The sequence below is a fragment of the Oryzias latipes genome, chromosome 17, assembly GCF_053564925.1.
Source record: "Oryzias latipes strain Hd-rR chromosome 17, Olatipes_Hd-rR_3.1".
Lineage (NCBI taxonomy): Eukaryota > Metazoa > Chordata > Actinopteri > Beloniformes > Adrianichthyidae > Oryzias > Oryzias latipes.
In genome coordinates this window covers 25,826,369-25,843,084 of record NC_136253.1, presented here as the reverse complement: position 1 = coordinate 25,843,084, position 16,716 = coordinate 25,826,369, and the positions used below count along the sequence as shown (strand labels likewise).

General features: G+C 40.3%; 1 protein-coding gene across 2 annotated transcripts; it reads right to left on the bottom strand.

Moving 5' to 3' along the window:
* Positions 1-39: 39 nt before the first annotated feature.
* On the bottom strand, positions 40-14,860 carry LOC101167322 (integrin alpha-6). 2 transcript variants are annotated; one of them, XM_011486665.4, is made up of 26 exons: positions 14,560-14,860; positions 8,727-8,854; positions 8,570-8,649; positions 8,167-8,428; positions 7,967-8,098; positions 7,661-7,874; positions 7,381-7,574; positions 7,209-7,306; positions 6,315-6,442; positions 6,146-6,235; positions 5,982-6,043; positions 5,730-5,899; positions 5,519-5,656; positions 5,326-5,441; positions 5,065-5,221; positions 4,907-4,990; positions 4,684-4,763; positions 4,494-4,568; positions 4,298-4,400; positions 4,053-4,223; positions 3,821-3,922; positions 3,604-3,714; positions 3,355-3,453; positions 1,959-2,090; positions 1,740-1,821; positions 40-724 (listed from the first exon to the last, which is right to left on the bottom strand). In XM_011486665.4, the coding sequence occupies exons 1-25, from the start codon at positions 14,724-14,726 to the stop codon at positions 1,753-1,755; spliced, it is 3,162 nt and encodes a 1,053-aa protein (XP_011484967.1). In that variant the 5' UTR covers positions 14,727-14,860; the 3' UTR covers positions 40-724; positions 1,740-1,752. The 2 variants fall into 2 exon arrangements, with proteins under 2 accessions (XP_011484967.1, XP_020566645.1); XM_020710986.3 differs by lacking the exon at positions 1,740-1,821.
* Positions 14,861-16,716: the final 1,856 nt, after the last annotated feature.

The following is a 16,716-nucleotide window of genomic DNA, read 5'->3' as shown; positions in this document are numbered from 1 at the left end:
TTAGGTTGGACTCCCGTTTAAAAAAAACAAGCAAACAACTTTTGGTTTAAAAAAAAAAAAAAAACAGGAAACACTTTATAATTGAGATCAAACAAGGACTTTTGCTTTGTGGAATATTTACAACATAAGTCAATGACCTGTAGATGACGACATACAATCTGAGGCACAAAGTGCAGAGATTACCACAGATGAGGCACATTAAAAATAAAAAAACAGTGGGAAAAACTAACATTTCAGAGAAATCACCAGTGTATACATTTCATGTCTTTGGCCTTTTTAAGGGCAAGTAACAAAAATATTCCTTACAAGAATAAATACAAACAATTCAGAACCATCAAATGTACAAAACCTGCCAAGCCACTCTAGAGATAGTTTAGCAGGAGTGTCTTCCCCACATCCCCTTTAGACGAAGGTCATGTAGTTTGTAGTAATAGTTTTTTTTTTTAGCAAATTTGTTCTCATTGTGCAAGTGCTGGAAAGTTAAAAAAAAGAGAGAGAAAAAAGGAGGTGGTTCATCAATTAGCGAAAGTAACTACAGGCAGTCAGATTCCATTGGCTGTTAAGAATAGTGTCGGTTGTCATGCCAGGTTGTCATCCATGGCTTCTTTTCCAGGTTTCCCCAGTCAGCGTTTCCAGGGCTCCTCCCTCTCTCCTCTCGTGTGATCCGAACAGCATTATAACTGGGGACCTTGTCTTCATATTTGGCACGTTCAAAAAAGCCACACTAAAAGAGGAAAATAAATTAATTAATTCTTCAAAATATTGCTATTAAAAACAAGAGAAAGCGGCAAAAGTGTGACAAATCCGTTGAGAGGGATAGATGAGCCATCTGTGCGCATTCGTGAAGTAAGAAAAACAGTTTTTGCTTGAATATGCAAAGACAACTTTACAACCAAGCGACTGCATCCACAGTAGAAAGAAAAAAGAGGAAGATAGTTCAATGAAATGCAAATCACCCCCCAAAGGTATTCCACACAGCAATAAATGATGCTTTTCTTTCCCAGCAATCACCTCCACTGGCCATGCAAGTAGAATGTAGCAGTACACACATATGTATGTGTGACAATATTATGTGCCGTGTTTGTCACAGAGCAAGAAACAACCACTGCTTGCCCCAAACCAAAGAGCAGCGCTTTAAAGGCCCTCTCCAATCATCCATTGATCTGTTTGAATTATGTTTTAATTATGATTATGGTGTTTTTAGGCTAATTTTTTTTTAAAAACTCTGTCGTTTTCTAAGACATATTCTGCAGAGTGGCAGTACTTCATTAGACATTCCCGTCTGAGTTTTGTGGGAGGAACTTTTGGTGCAGAGAAAGCCTACCCACATTTCCCATCATCCATCTTTTTACACACTCTGCAGCTAACTTACAGCCCCTTACAACCCTAACTTAACATTAGTAGTGCAACAAAACTGGCGAGCAATATCAGAGCTATCCAGCTGTACAGTCACAAGCCAGCTCAGACGAGGAAAATTAAGACGTACATGGATCTATTTGTCTACAGGTGGATACATCAGAATGGAACACTACATAGCTTGAGGCTGATTGTAGCACCTACATCACTGCTACAAGCCTTTCTTTTCTGCTACTGATTCACAACCATTTGTATAAAGAAATGCTCAGAAATGTAATTTTAAGCCTAATTTACTTTATATATGTCCTGTTATATATGGAGTGGGTCTTTAAAGATGAGCAAGAGGAGGGAAGTTCCATTTACAGAGGACCGGCTCATTTTACCCTCTGTCTTTTTCTATGCATTTGAAGTCAGCTTCTCTTTTTCTGATGGGTCCTTAGTGTTCTTTCCCCCAAAGAGTCCAGACTGAGAAGAGGCAAATAGTTAGAAAATGTGTGGGACCAGTGCTGCATATACCTGGAAGCTTGAATTTCATTTTTATCCTCATATATTTTCCAGCAAATATGTGATTTTGACTCGCAGTTTTTGTGTGACAATCCTACCTTCCAAAGAAGGAAAGCCAGCAAAGCCAATAGCAGCAGGCCGAACAGGACGGACAGCACGATGATCCACCACGGCACTCCACCAAAAGCTGAGAGGGCTGCACGCCTCTCAGGAAAAGCAGTCAGTTGCACCTGCAGACCACAACAGCAAAAAAATTTAAAATGTATTCTTCTCTCCTAATGTAAAACGTTTATCTCCTCACCTCTAGTTTATTTTCTAAGAATTTTTACCCTAAGGGTTCATGATGTACAACCATGATATCTCTATTAAGTATAAATACTCATAGATTGTTGGTATTTTGATTGTTTAGCTAAATGCAGTTCATATTCAGTTTATAAGCTATATGCAACTAGGAAGTATCTTTTTTAACCCTTGTGCTATCCTAGGTACTTTAACATTGGGAGTTGGGTCATCTGGACCCACTAGACAGTGCTCTGAACCTTTTTTTGTAATCTTATTTGTAATCTTTACTGGTTTCCATGGATTACATGAAATCTTTCAACCTTTATCCACCTTTTTCATGGTAGGAAGAATACGTCAATGTAAGGATGGGGTCATAGGATAGCACAAGGGTTACTCCAGTTTGAAGAAATTGTTAGAGTTTTCAGCTTTAAATAGATTCATTAATGTCACACTGACATAAATGTGATGACTAATAGAATGCATGTGTGAAAATCCTCTATACAAACCCAAAACACAGATGAAAACAGAACCTTTGTGGACTAACACCGCATTTGTAGGAAACAAAACCCTCCTCGAACTACAACTTCCAACATCCCAAGTGAAGACCATTTCCAAGACTCAGACGGTTCGTTCTTGATGTCAAAAGCCTTTCTAGCATGAACCTCTACCCACGTGAAAAGACATGAATGGTTTTGAACAGCTCGTGATCTTAAACATGTTGAGCATTGTTTCTCCTTCATCTCCTTCATAAGGAACTGGATCTGCAAATTTGGAAACATTTAACTTGGCAGATTAATGCACTGATAGATTATCCAACTCCTTTCATAAAAATGCAGCAATGCATTTAGTGATATTTTAAGGGGAAAGGGATTTTTTTTAAGAATAAAATCAAAGAGACTGAGCAGATGAAATAACTAGCTAAAATAACTGATGTAAAGACATAAAGGAAGATTTTAGGGAAGTAATTCCTGGAAAGGATAAAACTATTCTTTTTCCATTGTATTGTTTTGTTTGATGACATTAGAGCTATTAGTGGAATGTGTTCAGGGAAATAGTGGCAACTCTTTCAGAAACATTTAAATGTATTATTCTTAAAAAAGATTTTGGTGCCAAAACTGCACTAGTGTTTGTGAGAGATAATCATCAAAGGTTTTATAAGTCATTTAAGATATTGTTCTACCATCTTAAAAAAGTTATTTTGGCTTTAATCACCTGTGTTACAGCATTCTGCAGCACCGTGTTCTTGGTTGTGCTGTCTACACGCAGGTGGGCCGTTACCATGACCTCCACATGATGAAAGTCTGAGTAATCCTGTTTAAAGGAAAATAAAATATTAGTTTTCTTACAAACAATTGACACATTAACCATGCAAACCTTCCAAATTAAGAAAGTAAAGTGTTTAAAATAACAAAAGCAAAATTCCTTTAAAAAAAAAAGGACTTGGAGGGAAAATCGTGTTACCTCCAAGAAAGTAGTGTTCCAAAGACGTGAGCTGAAAGTGATGACTGCATTGCCGTCCAGCCCCCCCAGAGGGCACTTTATCTTCACACATTTTGCCCCATTATTACAGGACTGTCAAAGACAAAGATGTTAGTCACAGATATTTTCTACTGATCAAAAATCTACTGATCCGAAATTGTATAAATCCATAGGAAAATAACATAAGAAGCTGTGTTACCAGAGTTATTTCTTTCTTGGTGTCTATTAAACGGGAAATGGTGCCTTTGACGTCGACTTTGGTGCTTTCTGCTGCTCTTCTCGACCTTGCTGTATCTGGTTTCTTTAAAAAAAAGGGGGTTTATAAGTCAAGTTATGTCTTAAATTTAAAATTTCAATCTCTTTAAAGGATGATAAAACTGCATAAAATAATAGAAAACCATTTTTGGTTTCTCAAACTTCTTTTGACTCACTTTATTAAGAGGGTTGATCTCTGCTGAGGGAGTGCACTTTATCTGATCCACTCCCATGGAGTTGATATTCATCAGGTACAGTAACCACTTCCCCTGCTCTGTTTCCTTTGGCCAGTCAATCTCAAGCGTGGCAGTGCCAAAATCAGTTAGGCGTTTTCCCAGGTTGATTACCTGGCAAAATAAATTGATCCTCTTTCTCATCCAATTCGTGGGCTTGAAAAGATGAGCAGGTTTCCTGCACTCACTCTGAACTGATGTGTGATGCCGCTGCCAATGTCGCTCTCAGTGATCATGGCCGTTTCACCTTTAATTTCTCCTGTATAGTGGACCTGAGATGGATTGACTTGGCTGGAAAAACACAAAACCACTGTGAGAAACGTAAATTGTATGTTTTCCTCTCATTGTTGTGTTTCTATGTATATGTGTGCATTTTCTTTTTACCCCAATAAAGACAGTTGCAGCATGATAGCCACCTTTGCCCTTGCTTTGACAGTTGACTTTGACTGTTTACTTGTCCTGCAGGATAAAATGTATATACTGGTTAACTTTGGGTGCTCCAAAGAAACTACTTTAATAAGTTTAAATAACATTTACTCCAAGGAATTTTCAGCATTTCTAAACATAAACTTACGTATTTAGCATGAGTGTAATCTCCACTTCAGATATGTTAAAAGAGATGCCTGCTGTGCTGAAAAAAATGTAGAATTTTGTCTGAAGAAAAAGAAAACAGTTTAATTGGAATGGGATTGTTGGCTTTGAGCTATCCAAGATATCCAAGAGCATGTTAAAAACATGAAAAACACATATGTCATCAGAATGGGTCTTTAAGTTAGCTGTCCATCTGACTTTCTCACCTCTGCGTCACGCATAAAGGGGTTCCCCAATTCACAGTCAGCCCGAGAACCCTCCTTATTGGATACACAAGTGACAGGACTTTCCTGAAATTCAAAAAATTATCCCAGTTAGAACCAGAAATGCGTACGTAATAGAAGAGCCAGTAGGAAAGACCAACTTGAGAGGAAACTCGATAAGTTGAGTATGTCAGAGAGCTGGGAAAGATGGCGGTCAAGGAGGCCTCGTGCGCGTCGTCTCCCTTTTGATTGGTCACTGTCACTTCCAGAGCGATGTCCTTTTGATTGCTTAACGAGATCACAGGAAGTCCGTCCTCCCTTCAGACAAAGGAAAGGTATTAACCTGCATGCTTCTTTTGTCTGTGTGGCTGCTGTTCTCCAAAGAAGCTCATTGCGAATGAAAACAAGATTCATCTTCTTACTGATTTAATTCAGTGAAATCATCTTCAGTAGTTGTCCTGAGGCCAAAGCGATAGTTCATCTTCAGGTTACTCTCACATTCATTGTCCTGACCACAGCCCTCTTTTAGGAACTCTACCTTTAAAAAAGAATAAAGAAGTGCAAAATGAGTGTGAAATAAAATTATATTTATCAAGTATGAGACATGTCTTGTACCGTTGCTCGAGTTGGTTTGATTTCATCCAGCACAGGTGTCAGCTTAGCAGTGGAGCTCTGCCGTCTTCTGCGTTTAGCGTCCTGGATGCTCACAGACACATCCACAGGAATCCCTTGTAGTTTATCTCGAATATTTTCCTGAAAGGTGTCAAAGTTATTCCTAGTCCACAGTGTTCTTCTTTTCGCAGATGATGCTGCATTTGTAACACACCTGGATAGCGAGTTTCCGGGTAACACACTGTTCCTTTCCTTGCTTGTCCATGGTGATGGTACCCGTGGACTGAGCGTTGCCGTCAAGCTCAGAGGACTCTGTGAAAATTGCTCTGGGTTTAAGGCCTTTCTTCCTGAGGTCAGCATCTGCCTCAAGAGTGTACGCAACGGCTAGACAGGAGAGAAAAACACACAGTTAAGGAAAAAGATGATGTTTAATGATGCAAGTAAAGTATAAGATGGCTAATCTTACTGAGTGTGGGGGCATAGCTCTTTGGGTTGGCAGTGTAGGTGAAGCATGCTGTGACATCCATGCTGAGGACACAACGTAATTTACAACAGAATGATTGAAAATCATATGAAGTAGAAAATGGAAATCCAATGCAGAGTTAGGAATGAAAACATAGACACTTTTACCAGAAAGCTTTGCCACAACTCTTGTCTGCAAGGTTTATTTGATTTGGTGAGAATGTGACTTCCTTTTTGATGTTAACAACAGGTCGGGCTCTGGAAGGCAAAAGGGAAGGAAGAGATCAATAGGAAGTAACATAGGATAAGATTAACTTTTTGTGTACAGCTTTCTCACCTGTACACAAAGACAGAATCGGAGAGAGATCCAACAGCTAGATCTGGATAAGTGTTCTTATCCAGGTCCATGTTGCCTGCTAAAGAGTATCCAAACAGCTTAACTCCTAAAGGCTGTCCGGAGAGCACCTGTTGCAGAAGGAACCACAAATCTGATGAAGGATTGGTGGATCTATGTCAAGCATGAGATTGTAATAGAATAAACAAAAAAACAACTTTTTTATTCGCTTGAGCTGGATGGAGGATGTCATTGCATTATCCTCAGTAATTTAAAATGAAAGCACTTCGAGGGTTTTTCAAGGCAACAGTTTGTGAGTTTGTCATGTTATTTGAATTTAAAAGTCACATTGTATTTCTTCAATTTATTAGCCAAATGCATTCTACCTTAGTTGTGTCCAAATTCCTTCACTCTTTAGTACACTATAGTGCATTTGCCATTTTGTGGAGCTGTCCAAATCTACATGGCCAAAATTCTCTACGCTGGAAATATCCCAGAAGCCTCTGTGAAAAACTAGTGTGCATTGATGCTCACTAGACTGGTGAATATAGACCAGAATTCCTTGCGTTTAAATGATTTTCCATCATAAGAACACAGTGGATTCATAATTAGTCTAAATTACATGTTCATATTTTTTAGGATGTTACATTGGGAAATTGATCATGTCATACTTGTGGTTAAGAAAAAAGAGTGAGCATGGTGTCCAAACTGCTCTTAAAATTTAGGGCACTTGATAGTCCCACACTAAATAGTTTTTAGTAGTTAGTGTAAGAAAGGAATTCATAGTCAAACTGAGACAATGGATATATTTTTGTTGCGTCTCAAAAGAAACTATCGTTATGATTGACATTGTCCAATTCTGACACAAAATGCTGTAAAAGGTATGACTTAACATACCTGTGGGTCCTTTTCAGAGATTATTCCGGTGGCCGAACCGCAGTAAATGTAAACTTGTCCAACACCATTATCTTTATAAGGAGCACCCACTGCAAAGTCTAAAAACAGAAAAAAATGACCTCACAGAAGTGTCACGAGAGAGAATCAGGCAGTAGGATGACATCATCCTCACCATGGTAACCATCCTGATTGATGTCTCCCAGGTTTTCCACGGCCAAACCAAACATAGAGTCCTTAGGTCCATTTATTCTGGTGGGAGTGACTTGGTCCCAATTGCCATTTTTGTTGATGTAGATGTAGATGGCTCCTCCAATTTCCCCATCCTTCACAAAGAACTGAGGCGCTCCAACCACTATGTCCTCCCAACTAACCAAGAGTGAAACACTCCAATGAGTCTTCTCACAAAACGTTCGAAACAGTGAAACTGCATGTGGGCCAAGCAGTATCCTCACCCATCCTTGTTGAGATCCAGTACAGCAAGATCATAGCCAAAAGATGAGGCCAGTCCCTCTCCTTCTAGAGTGTACTCCTCTAAAAGTATGTTGCTCGTGGTTAGGCCTTTTTTCAGCAGCACCACAGCTCCACTGTGATTTGCTCTGGGAGCTCCAGCGACAACCGTCAGCTGGCCTTTATTTGTCAAGCTTCTCCCTGAGTCCAACGAGAACCCTGAAGGAAAAAAAATCTGAAATGTTAGCCCGCAATGTCAAAGGAGAGTCAGGTGCAATTTAGGTTGAAGACAAAAAATGATATATTTTTACCGAGATAGCTGTTGGCAGGAGCAGGAACCAGGTTAGGGTTCTTCTGTTTCTCATCTCCTAACTCATACGGCCCATCATCAAAGATGCCCATTTCTACAAGACTGAAGTTCTTTTGCTCCAAGCGAACAATACCTTGAGGAAATAAGATAAAAGGATATTGAGTTGACTATGTGAATTAAACCATAATTTATTAGTCTTACCTTTCCAATTGTAAGCTCCAGGAGCCCCGAAAATGAAGTAGTGGTAGTCGTCATCAAACGTAGCTGAGAGACCCTGCTGGCAGGAGCCGAACATTTCGTGACCTCTGAGCCTGCTGTCACAAAAATGCCAGCTACCCCCATCTTCGTTTGAATCGGCACGAATACTTAAGTCCTGACTGAGCACGTAGCAACGACCAATGATGTCACGGGACTCCAGGTTTGTTCTAACGTTGTTTCTTCGCTGGTAGCGATGAGCACAAGTCTGCCAGGAAAACAGAGACAAAGGCTAAAGTGAGTCGATGGAACATTTCCTTTCTTTTACTATTGTTCTCCTTGAAGTACCTGCTTGAAGATTTCTATGCTAATGATGAGTGAAAATGTTCCAAAACAGAGAGAGCCATACCACAATCTTGCCACCTGGTCCTTGGCTGCTGACGCTCACACCCATCCACTGGTTTTCCTTGCTTTCTTTTTTGACATCCTCTGCAAAAGTTTGTGTTGACGCTCAAATTTTGCTTTTAATCGTGGTCTCAAAAAATATTTATTAATAGATGTCTCACCGTCGTTGTCAAAAATGATTCTTGTGCAACTCTTGGAAGATGATGCCATGTCACAGCTGTAGAGCCCTCCAGTCACTTTGGATTTTTGGTTGCTTAAGGCTGCTGCCCGTGGGGCTCCAACCAGCAGCCTACAACAGAGACAACATTTTTTACAAGTCTTCCAAATGAACATTAAGTTGGTTTATATTTTACTCTATGGTTACACACAGTAGCTATATTCACAGATGCTTCTGCTCCCAAACCAATGTTCTCACACTAAAGTTAACCATTAGTCACACGTGGATACGGGCTGCCTGCAGGCAAAAAAAATGGGCTATCTTGTGCAGGGTACACAGGTTGTCCGAATATCAACCTGTAGAGCAAAAATGTTCATACACATTTTTTTCTACAGGCATGCTGTGAGCAACAGGTCATAGTGAAAACGTCCCTTAAGGTGGTGGCATAGACCTCAAGGGAACTGCAAGATACACCTGCGCTCCCCTAAAGATGTAGCCACTCTGCTCTATGACCCTCCAGGAGCCCTGACAACCCAAAATCCCTCAGCATCCGAACGTGTCAACCCCCATGTGGGTGGAGATGACTAACGCTATAAGTCAATGACCTCTTTCAGGCTCCTGAGCCTGATACTTGAACCAGACACAGATGCCGCCTTTGTGGACCTCAAAAGGGAACTGCCACACCCATGATTGGAATCCAACTCTTAAAATTGTATTTTGATTAAATCAAATATCATTCATAGAAATTGTGTTGAAATTGAGATACATAACACTTTCCATCTGTATCTCTATCTCTATCAACTTCACTTCGTCCAATGCCCTTTAGAGTTAATGTTGCACAGCATGCTGGTTTTACCAGATGAAATTAGGCCATTTTTAGCTTGAAAACAAAGCAGCCTCACATGCAGTCACCATCTTGGAGGAATTTACTGTGACATACTGAGCTGAGGAGGAAAGTACCAAAGCCTAATGTCATCAGCATGTTCCAAATTTAGATCTAACTAGTCCGCTCTGCGAGGCACTTAAAAAAAGTCAGTCGCTAGAAATTTAGCTTTAATTTTGATGCAGTTGCTAATTCAAATGAACATTCTTGGTTAATAATGTTTCCTTATTTCCTTTATTTTTTATGACCAGTGAGCTTTTCTGAAAGTGTCCAAACTAAGTTTTAAAGTTCAATTTGTTTTTTAAAACCATTATCTTCAAATCCAATTATTATTATAAATTTATTTTTGATCAAGAAAAATCTAGAAATTTCAGTCTAAATCTGACTTAAATGTAATTTCCTGTTCTCATTCCCATTTTTGTCCCTTTCGGGGTCACGTGGCTGCCGGAGCCTATCCCAGCCACTTGTGAGCGGAGGCTGGGTACACCCTGGACAGGTCACCAGCATGACGCACGGCCACAATCACATATACAAATTCACACCTATGGTCAATTTAGAAATTTAGAGTAATGTAATCTAGAGCAGTGTTTTTCAACCTTTATTGAGCCAAGGCACACTTTAACCTTGACAAAAATCCCGCGGCACACCAGCATCCCAAAAAAAAAAAAAAGCAGAAATTCATGGTCTGTATTGATCAACAGCCCCCCCCCCCTGCCGCAATCTCACGTGGATTTTTATGATAATTGTAGAAGTAGAAGTTGCGGCTGTTTTTTCTAAGACATGAAATAAAAGTTAAATTAGAAAATTTAGAAACTGTTTGTTTGTTGTGGTTTCAAGACGTTTCACAAGGTCGACTCAGTATGCGCTGTCCCTTTAAGCCAATGCATCATGGGAGATGTAGTGTGAAAACGGCAGAAAAAGGGCAGAAAGACTCGCGTCTCTGAGCTTCATTGTTTTGTTCACCTGTTCCACGGTCTGATACCGGATTCTGTGGAAAGCTACACCGCTAAAGACGAGCTTTAGCTGGTATTTATGTTAGAACTGAGCGACTTTATCAGCAGAATTAAGAACAAGGAAGTTAAGACTTTAAGCACTTCTGATTGGTCAGACTGATGACATGTGATTAAGCCTTCAAGAATGATTGGCGGAGACAATTAAAGGGGCGGGGACTTTTCCGCAAACTGCTATAGCTGCAGGTAAATCGCGGTACCGTCATAATTATCAAAATGTCTTTAATAGAATTAAATAAACACAAAGAAAAAGTAATTTTAAGATCGTTTATATTCCTAATTACTCAGTGTTTTATCAGGGCCTGTTTGGATGAACAAAGAGCTGAAATCCTGCAGATGGGAAATGTTGTTAGTGCAGTTAATGAGGGCAATTTCCCACGGCACACTTGACCATCTCCCACGGCACACTAGTGTGCCGCGGCACACTGGTTGAAAAACACTGATCTAGAGCATGTCTTTGGAGGGTGGGGAAGCCGGAGTCCCCAGAGAAAACCCACACGTGCACGGGGAGAACATGCAAACTCTACACAAAAACCGGGCCGGGGCCTTCTTGCAAAAGCACTACCCACTGCTCCACTGTGCAGCCCTTTCTCATGTTCTTTTCCTACTAAAAGCCAAAGACAGCAGCTTCAAATTCCTTCTACAAAAATAGCAATGTGTGAATTTAAAACCTTCCAATGTTTCAAATATAGCATTTTTTTCTAATTAAACACAATAATTTGTGGACATTTTTAAATAAGACCTTTTTAGAGTAAACTTACATTTGAGGTTTGACACAACTATATCTGCAGGTATCATATTGTAATAAAACTATATTTTTGAACATGTTATATCAATATCAGGGAAAGTAAATCTCAAAATAATGAGACGGTGAGTTGAGGTTCCTGATTTGCATGTCTTTGCTCTAAGTCACATACAGGGATTCTAAACAAGCCATGATGCTAAGATTTAGAATAATTTGTAATAAATACAAAATAAAAAAATGGATTTTTGTGTAAATATTTTTTATTAAACAGATAAAAGCTACCAAAACATCAATCAGTCTATCTTTCCATCAATCCATCAATCTTCCAAACCCGCTTAAGTCTTTTTAGGGTCACCGGGCTGCCATGGTATCTATTGGGTGAGGGCGGGGTACACCCTAAACAGATTGTCAGTCGATCGCAGGGTCACCCAACAACCCACCCTCTCACATTCACACCTAAGGACAGTTTAGACTCATTAGGAAGCATTTTTTGGACCGTGGGAGGAAGCCGGAGTGCCCGGAGAAAACCCTGTTGGATCATGCAAACTCCACACAGAAAGGACCCATCTGGGATTTGAACCATGTGAGGCAGAGTGCCAACCACTACACTACTGTGCACCCCCGTTTATCTGTTTAACACATGGCTAACATTGTCAAAGGTTAAACTATATATCATGGCAGAATTCAATTACTGAAAAACCTTCAAATTACTGTTGACCCCATTATACATGTTTCATCTACATTGATAATTTTTGTTCTGCAGGGCTGAAGCGCTGACATTAGTGTGATCATTTTGACTTATTGCTCTGGGACATTATGTTTATCTAATAGTTTAAGACCAGAACAGGAAGCCTCAACTTGCAGGCTTTGACCACAGTAAAGCCTTAGACGACCAGAGAGACGGAGTATGTGAACCTTTGGGTTCAAGCGAGCAGTGACTCACAGCAGACACACACAGAGTCACGCAGACTGGCTCTGCCTGCACAACCACTGCTAATAGTTCAGGGTGACCATGAGACAGACATCCCAATGAAACAGGACTGTTGTTTCTACGGCGGTAAACTGGCTGCCGGCTCGGGCACCACTCGTTGCTCAGCAACAACCTGTGGTGCCCTACCGACAGGAGGAGTTCACTTTTAAATGGGTTACAGATTCAGGGGCTGAAAACGTGTCAGAAAACTTTTCCATCCATCTGCCAGGATGAGGAAAGCTGAATCTGAGTGGTTGAGAGATGATCGTTTGTGGATCCCAGATGTAGAATTGATTTATGTCGTTCTCGGCATTCCTTCCAGATTTTTTTTCACTTTGATGTTGGATAACCTTGAATGAACTAAGAGAGGGGTATCTGTTTTTTATTTTTTAGATAACACATAGCGCTGACCTTTACTGCATTGTTTTGGTGCAAAAATCGCAGTCCCTCTTATTAATTCTGAGCTTCCAATCATATTTTGGAGGACCCAAACTCTTAAAATCAGCCATTTTACTCCTCTCACCCACATTCTCCCTCACATTTCTCCTTCTCTCAACTTTCCCACATTCTCGCTTGGTCTCCTCCCTGCTTTCACCACTCCTGCAAGTTGTGTGTTCCCTCTAGATTTTTTTATACAGACATCTCTGACTTGCAATTACGTAGGAAGATGGAATGCTACATTCACCCGGACTCTGCAGTCACAGGCACGAGCACACAAGCACTCACAGGTCCTGCTCCTTCTCCCTGCAGCTACATGTAACGTTCATCTTCGCAAGACATAAAAAGCTGGCACATGCAAGTCTAGCGAAAAGTTGGCATGAATGGCTGGTAATGGATTATGAATCATTGTGCACACCCAGCTGGGGCATGATCCCACCACAGCATTCGTGTTTTTGCAGAGAACATCAAATGCACCTTAAGCAGAAACTGTCTGTCAACTGATCTCTTGTTTTTCTGTTGCCTCAGGTTAGGGCTGTTTCAAGCGGTACACGGCGCTCTCCGACACACAGATGACTGACAACAAGGCAACGCCTATAAGTGCTCAGCCGCAGCATCAACATCATGAGAACGTTTGAACAAAATGCACACGTCTCTCTGCAAAATCGAGCAAACGAAGAAGCAGCATGATTTCTATCTTCATCTGGGTCTGCAGTTTGAACACACAGATAATTAATAAACATGCAACTGATCGAATCACACCAGATGACGTCAATAAGCAACTTTTTGGAAGTCGTGGCTGTTTACCTGCCAATCGCAGACCCCTGATCACCAATCGGTGCTCCCACAACCAACAAGGGGGGAGCTTTAACATCACATTTTGTCTGGCAAACAATACAAATCTCAGTAACACACTAAATAATAACATACTATTGTGATAGATGTTTTTTACCAAAAAAGGAGATTTCCCACCAAAATAAAATTGCTATTATGACTAACTGATGTTTTTATAGGTGCACTAATAAATAGAATTAAATTCAGTTGTATTGATTAGTATGGTATTTTTTTGCCAACTGTCATGTGCATTTCATTTGACAGCTGAGGAGAGCAATAAAAAGCTTAGTGTGACCACAAAAAAAGTGCAAAAACTGGTTTACAAGGAAAGTTAGGGACTTGTCAAAGAAACAGGGTCATAACAGCATCATCATCTTACTCCTCCTTAACCTTTCATGACCTTTAAGTATAGCTTTAAAACTTTCTTTCTACTTAGAAACACCAGAGAGAAGATCATTTCTTTATAAAACAAGAAAAATGGACCACCTTTTAACAGTTGAAATTCCAAAACATTCAATTCTGCCAGAGCTGGAATTGTTACTTTATAATACTTTTGTATTGTAGTAATAACATTGTAGTAATAACATTGTAGTAATAACAGCAGGAGTGACAATTATTTGTATTCAAAAGAAGCTAAATCTGTTGCTGAGTTTGGCTATAAACAAATTTGACTTAAAAACTTAACATTAGTTAGGTTTGATAAAAGCATAAGTGGGGTTTGTTCTGTGTCAGAAATGAGGCGGAATTCGAGGCAGGTGTTTAAACCTGTTGGGCGTTGCGTTTAAGGACTGTTGGTAATTCTTCAACCTACCTGAGATCCAGGTAGCTTCGAGCTCTAAGCTGCTTAAGTTCATTTAAGCTCCACTTTCCCACCAAACTTTAGAAACTCTAACTGAAGCTTTTTCATCGAAATGTCCCCCTCCAAACACATTTTTCCTGCAAACTCCCGACTCTTACATGGTCTTATCCACCGGACTCAGCTGCCGGTGCATGGCGAGAGAGAAGCCGAACAGGCTCCCCGGGTCCCCGTCCTTCCGCAGCACATTGTCGGTGTCCAGGTTGAAAGCTGCGAGTCTCCTGCAGCCCAGGACGAGGCAGGTGAGCAGCCACAGTCCGCCCTCCATTAAACTGGTGAAGCTCTGTGATCTGAGAGAATGGAGGTGAGTTCTTGGCGCTGCAGAGGCAGAGTGCACGAGGGCTTCTGCTGGGGGGGTGAGTGTTATAGAGTAACCGTCCCTCCCACTGACTGACACACCAGCACTCCATCCTGCGGGTTTAGACCTCATCACTCACGCCGGAAACCAAAGCAAAGCATTTTCATCAATGTATTAAATTCAGGATTCAGTTCTGATTCCAGACAATAATAGTGCTGAAATTGTGTTTTTGGTGTTTTAACCAAGTCCTTGTTGCATTTTTCTGATGTTGGAGGACATGGAGAAAATTAGACATAAATAGTATTATTTCTGTGTTCAAATCGTTGTGAATGAAGAGCAGATGAAAAAATGCTGTCGACTACAACCGACAACTAACTGCAAACCATAATTCCCCTGCTCTGCTCCATCCTGATGCATCCACTTGTAGACGACTAGATCCATGTACTTCTTCATTTTCTTTGTCCCAGTTGGCATCTGGATCAAAACTGTCCAGCTGGATAGCTCCGATGTTTGCCATTTTTGGTGCACCGCCAGTGTTAGGTTGGGATTTTGAGGGGCTGTAAGCGGCAGGAGAGAGAGTAAACAAAGAGATAATGGTAAAGAAAGACCCTGGTTTCTTTTTAATTGGTTTTATCTGTATAGCAACCATTTTATTTTTTGATCAATTTGGGGAGAGAGATAAGTCTGTGTAATTTTTAGAGGATCCTGCTAAATTAAAATTTTGGATCTTCTTAGCAACAGAGGTTTTGTTAACCACTTCTAATATCTTCATATTGTTTTGCTCAGCTTGAGCAAACAGTTCATGTATTACATTTTCACAATATTCGTGTAAAAATTGTGCGAAAAACAGGGGAACTTATGGTAAGCTGCTTTATAATGTTTTGGCTTTGCAACACCACAGAAACAAGACATTTTAGACTTAACATTTGCCATTTTGTGTTAGTTTTGGAAAAGTAAAGCTTTTTTCCCCAAGTAGCTTCTCAATGATGCTCAAGGAGTTATGAAGGGATAGAATAAAATCCCTACATTTATAGCTGGTAATAAAGGTTAATTTTCTTTTTTTCTAGGAAAATTCAAGATGAATTCTATGTCCTGTCCTATGTCTATGGTGGTGGTTGTAATTTTAACCTGGTGGCATGTGTGGGAAATTTTATGAAGATCGCGCAAACAAATGTTTTTTTTTTTTCTCCATGATAATGTCAAAACTTCCTTTGGACATGCCTGGTTAGTGGATTGTCAAATGTTTTTTGAGCCCCATAAGAGTTTGGCAAGTTTAAACTTTTTTGTTGTCTATACCCCAAGACTCATTTTTACCACATATTAGGTGTGTGCACATTTTGGTGACTTTTTGAGTATGTAGCATGGCAAAATTGTTGCTTAAACATGGAGTAAGAGAGAAGAATTGCCAAAACAATATGCTCCTTGCAGTCCAGGACTGCACCCACCCATAAGGAAGCTGCTATTTTGTGTTTTGGCTTTGCAACACCACAGAAACAAGACATCTTAGGCTCAACATTTGCCAAATAACTTTTCTATTCTTACTTTTGCCATTTTTTTAGTTCATTTTTACCAATAAGTCACCTTCATGATGCTTTTATTTTCTGTAATGATGAGTCACAGAAGATTAAGGCCAGAAACTAGAAGGCTGGTGCCCTTGAGAAGACTTTTAAGGCATTCCACCGTATGCTGATCCAAGGCCAATCCTCACAACACTGTGTTTCAACAGACAACGCTTGCATTGTCTGCACAGTGAGGAGGAGGAGGAGGAGGAGGACAGGAGGGGACAGGGAGGAAGAAACAGTCCCTATACAGTACTGTAAATGTCACAAATAATGCTGGAAAAAAGGAATGGAGATAAGGGCAAAGAAGGAATGTGGCAGACAGTTCCGTCACCCAAGACTTTATCATCAACACTCTTTGGACAGAACCGAAGGATCACCCAGTTCTGCCTTTCCTTAAA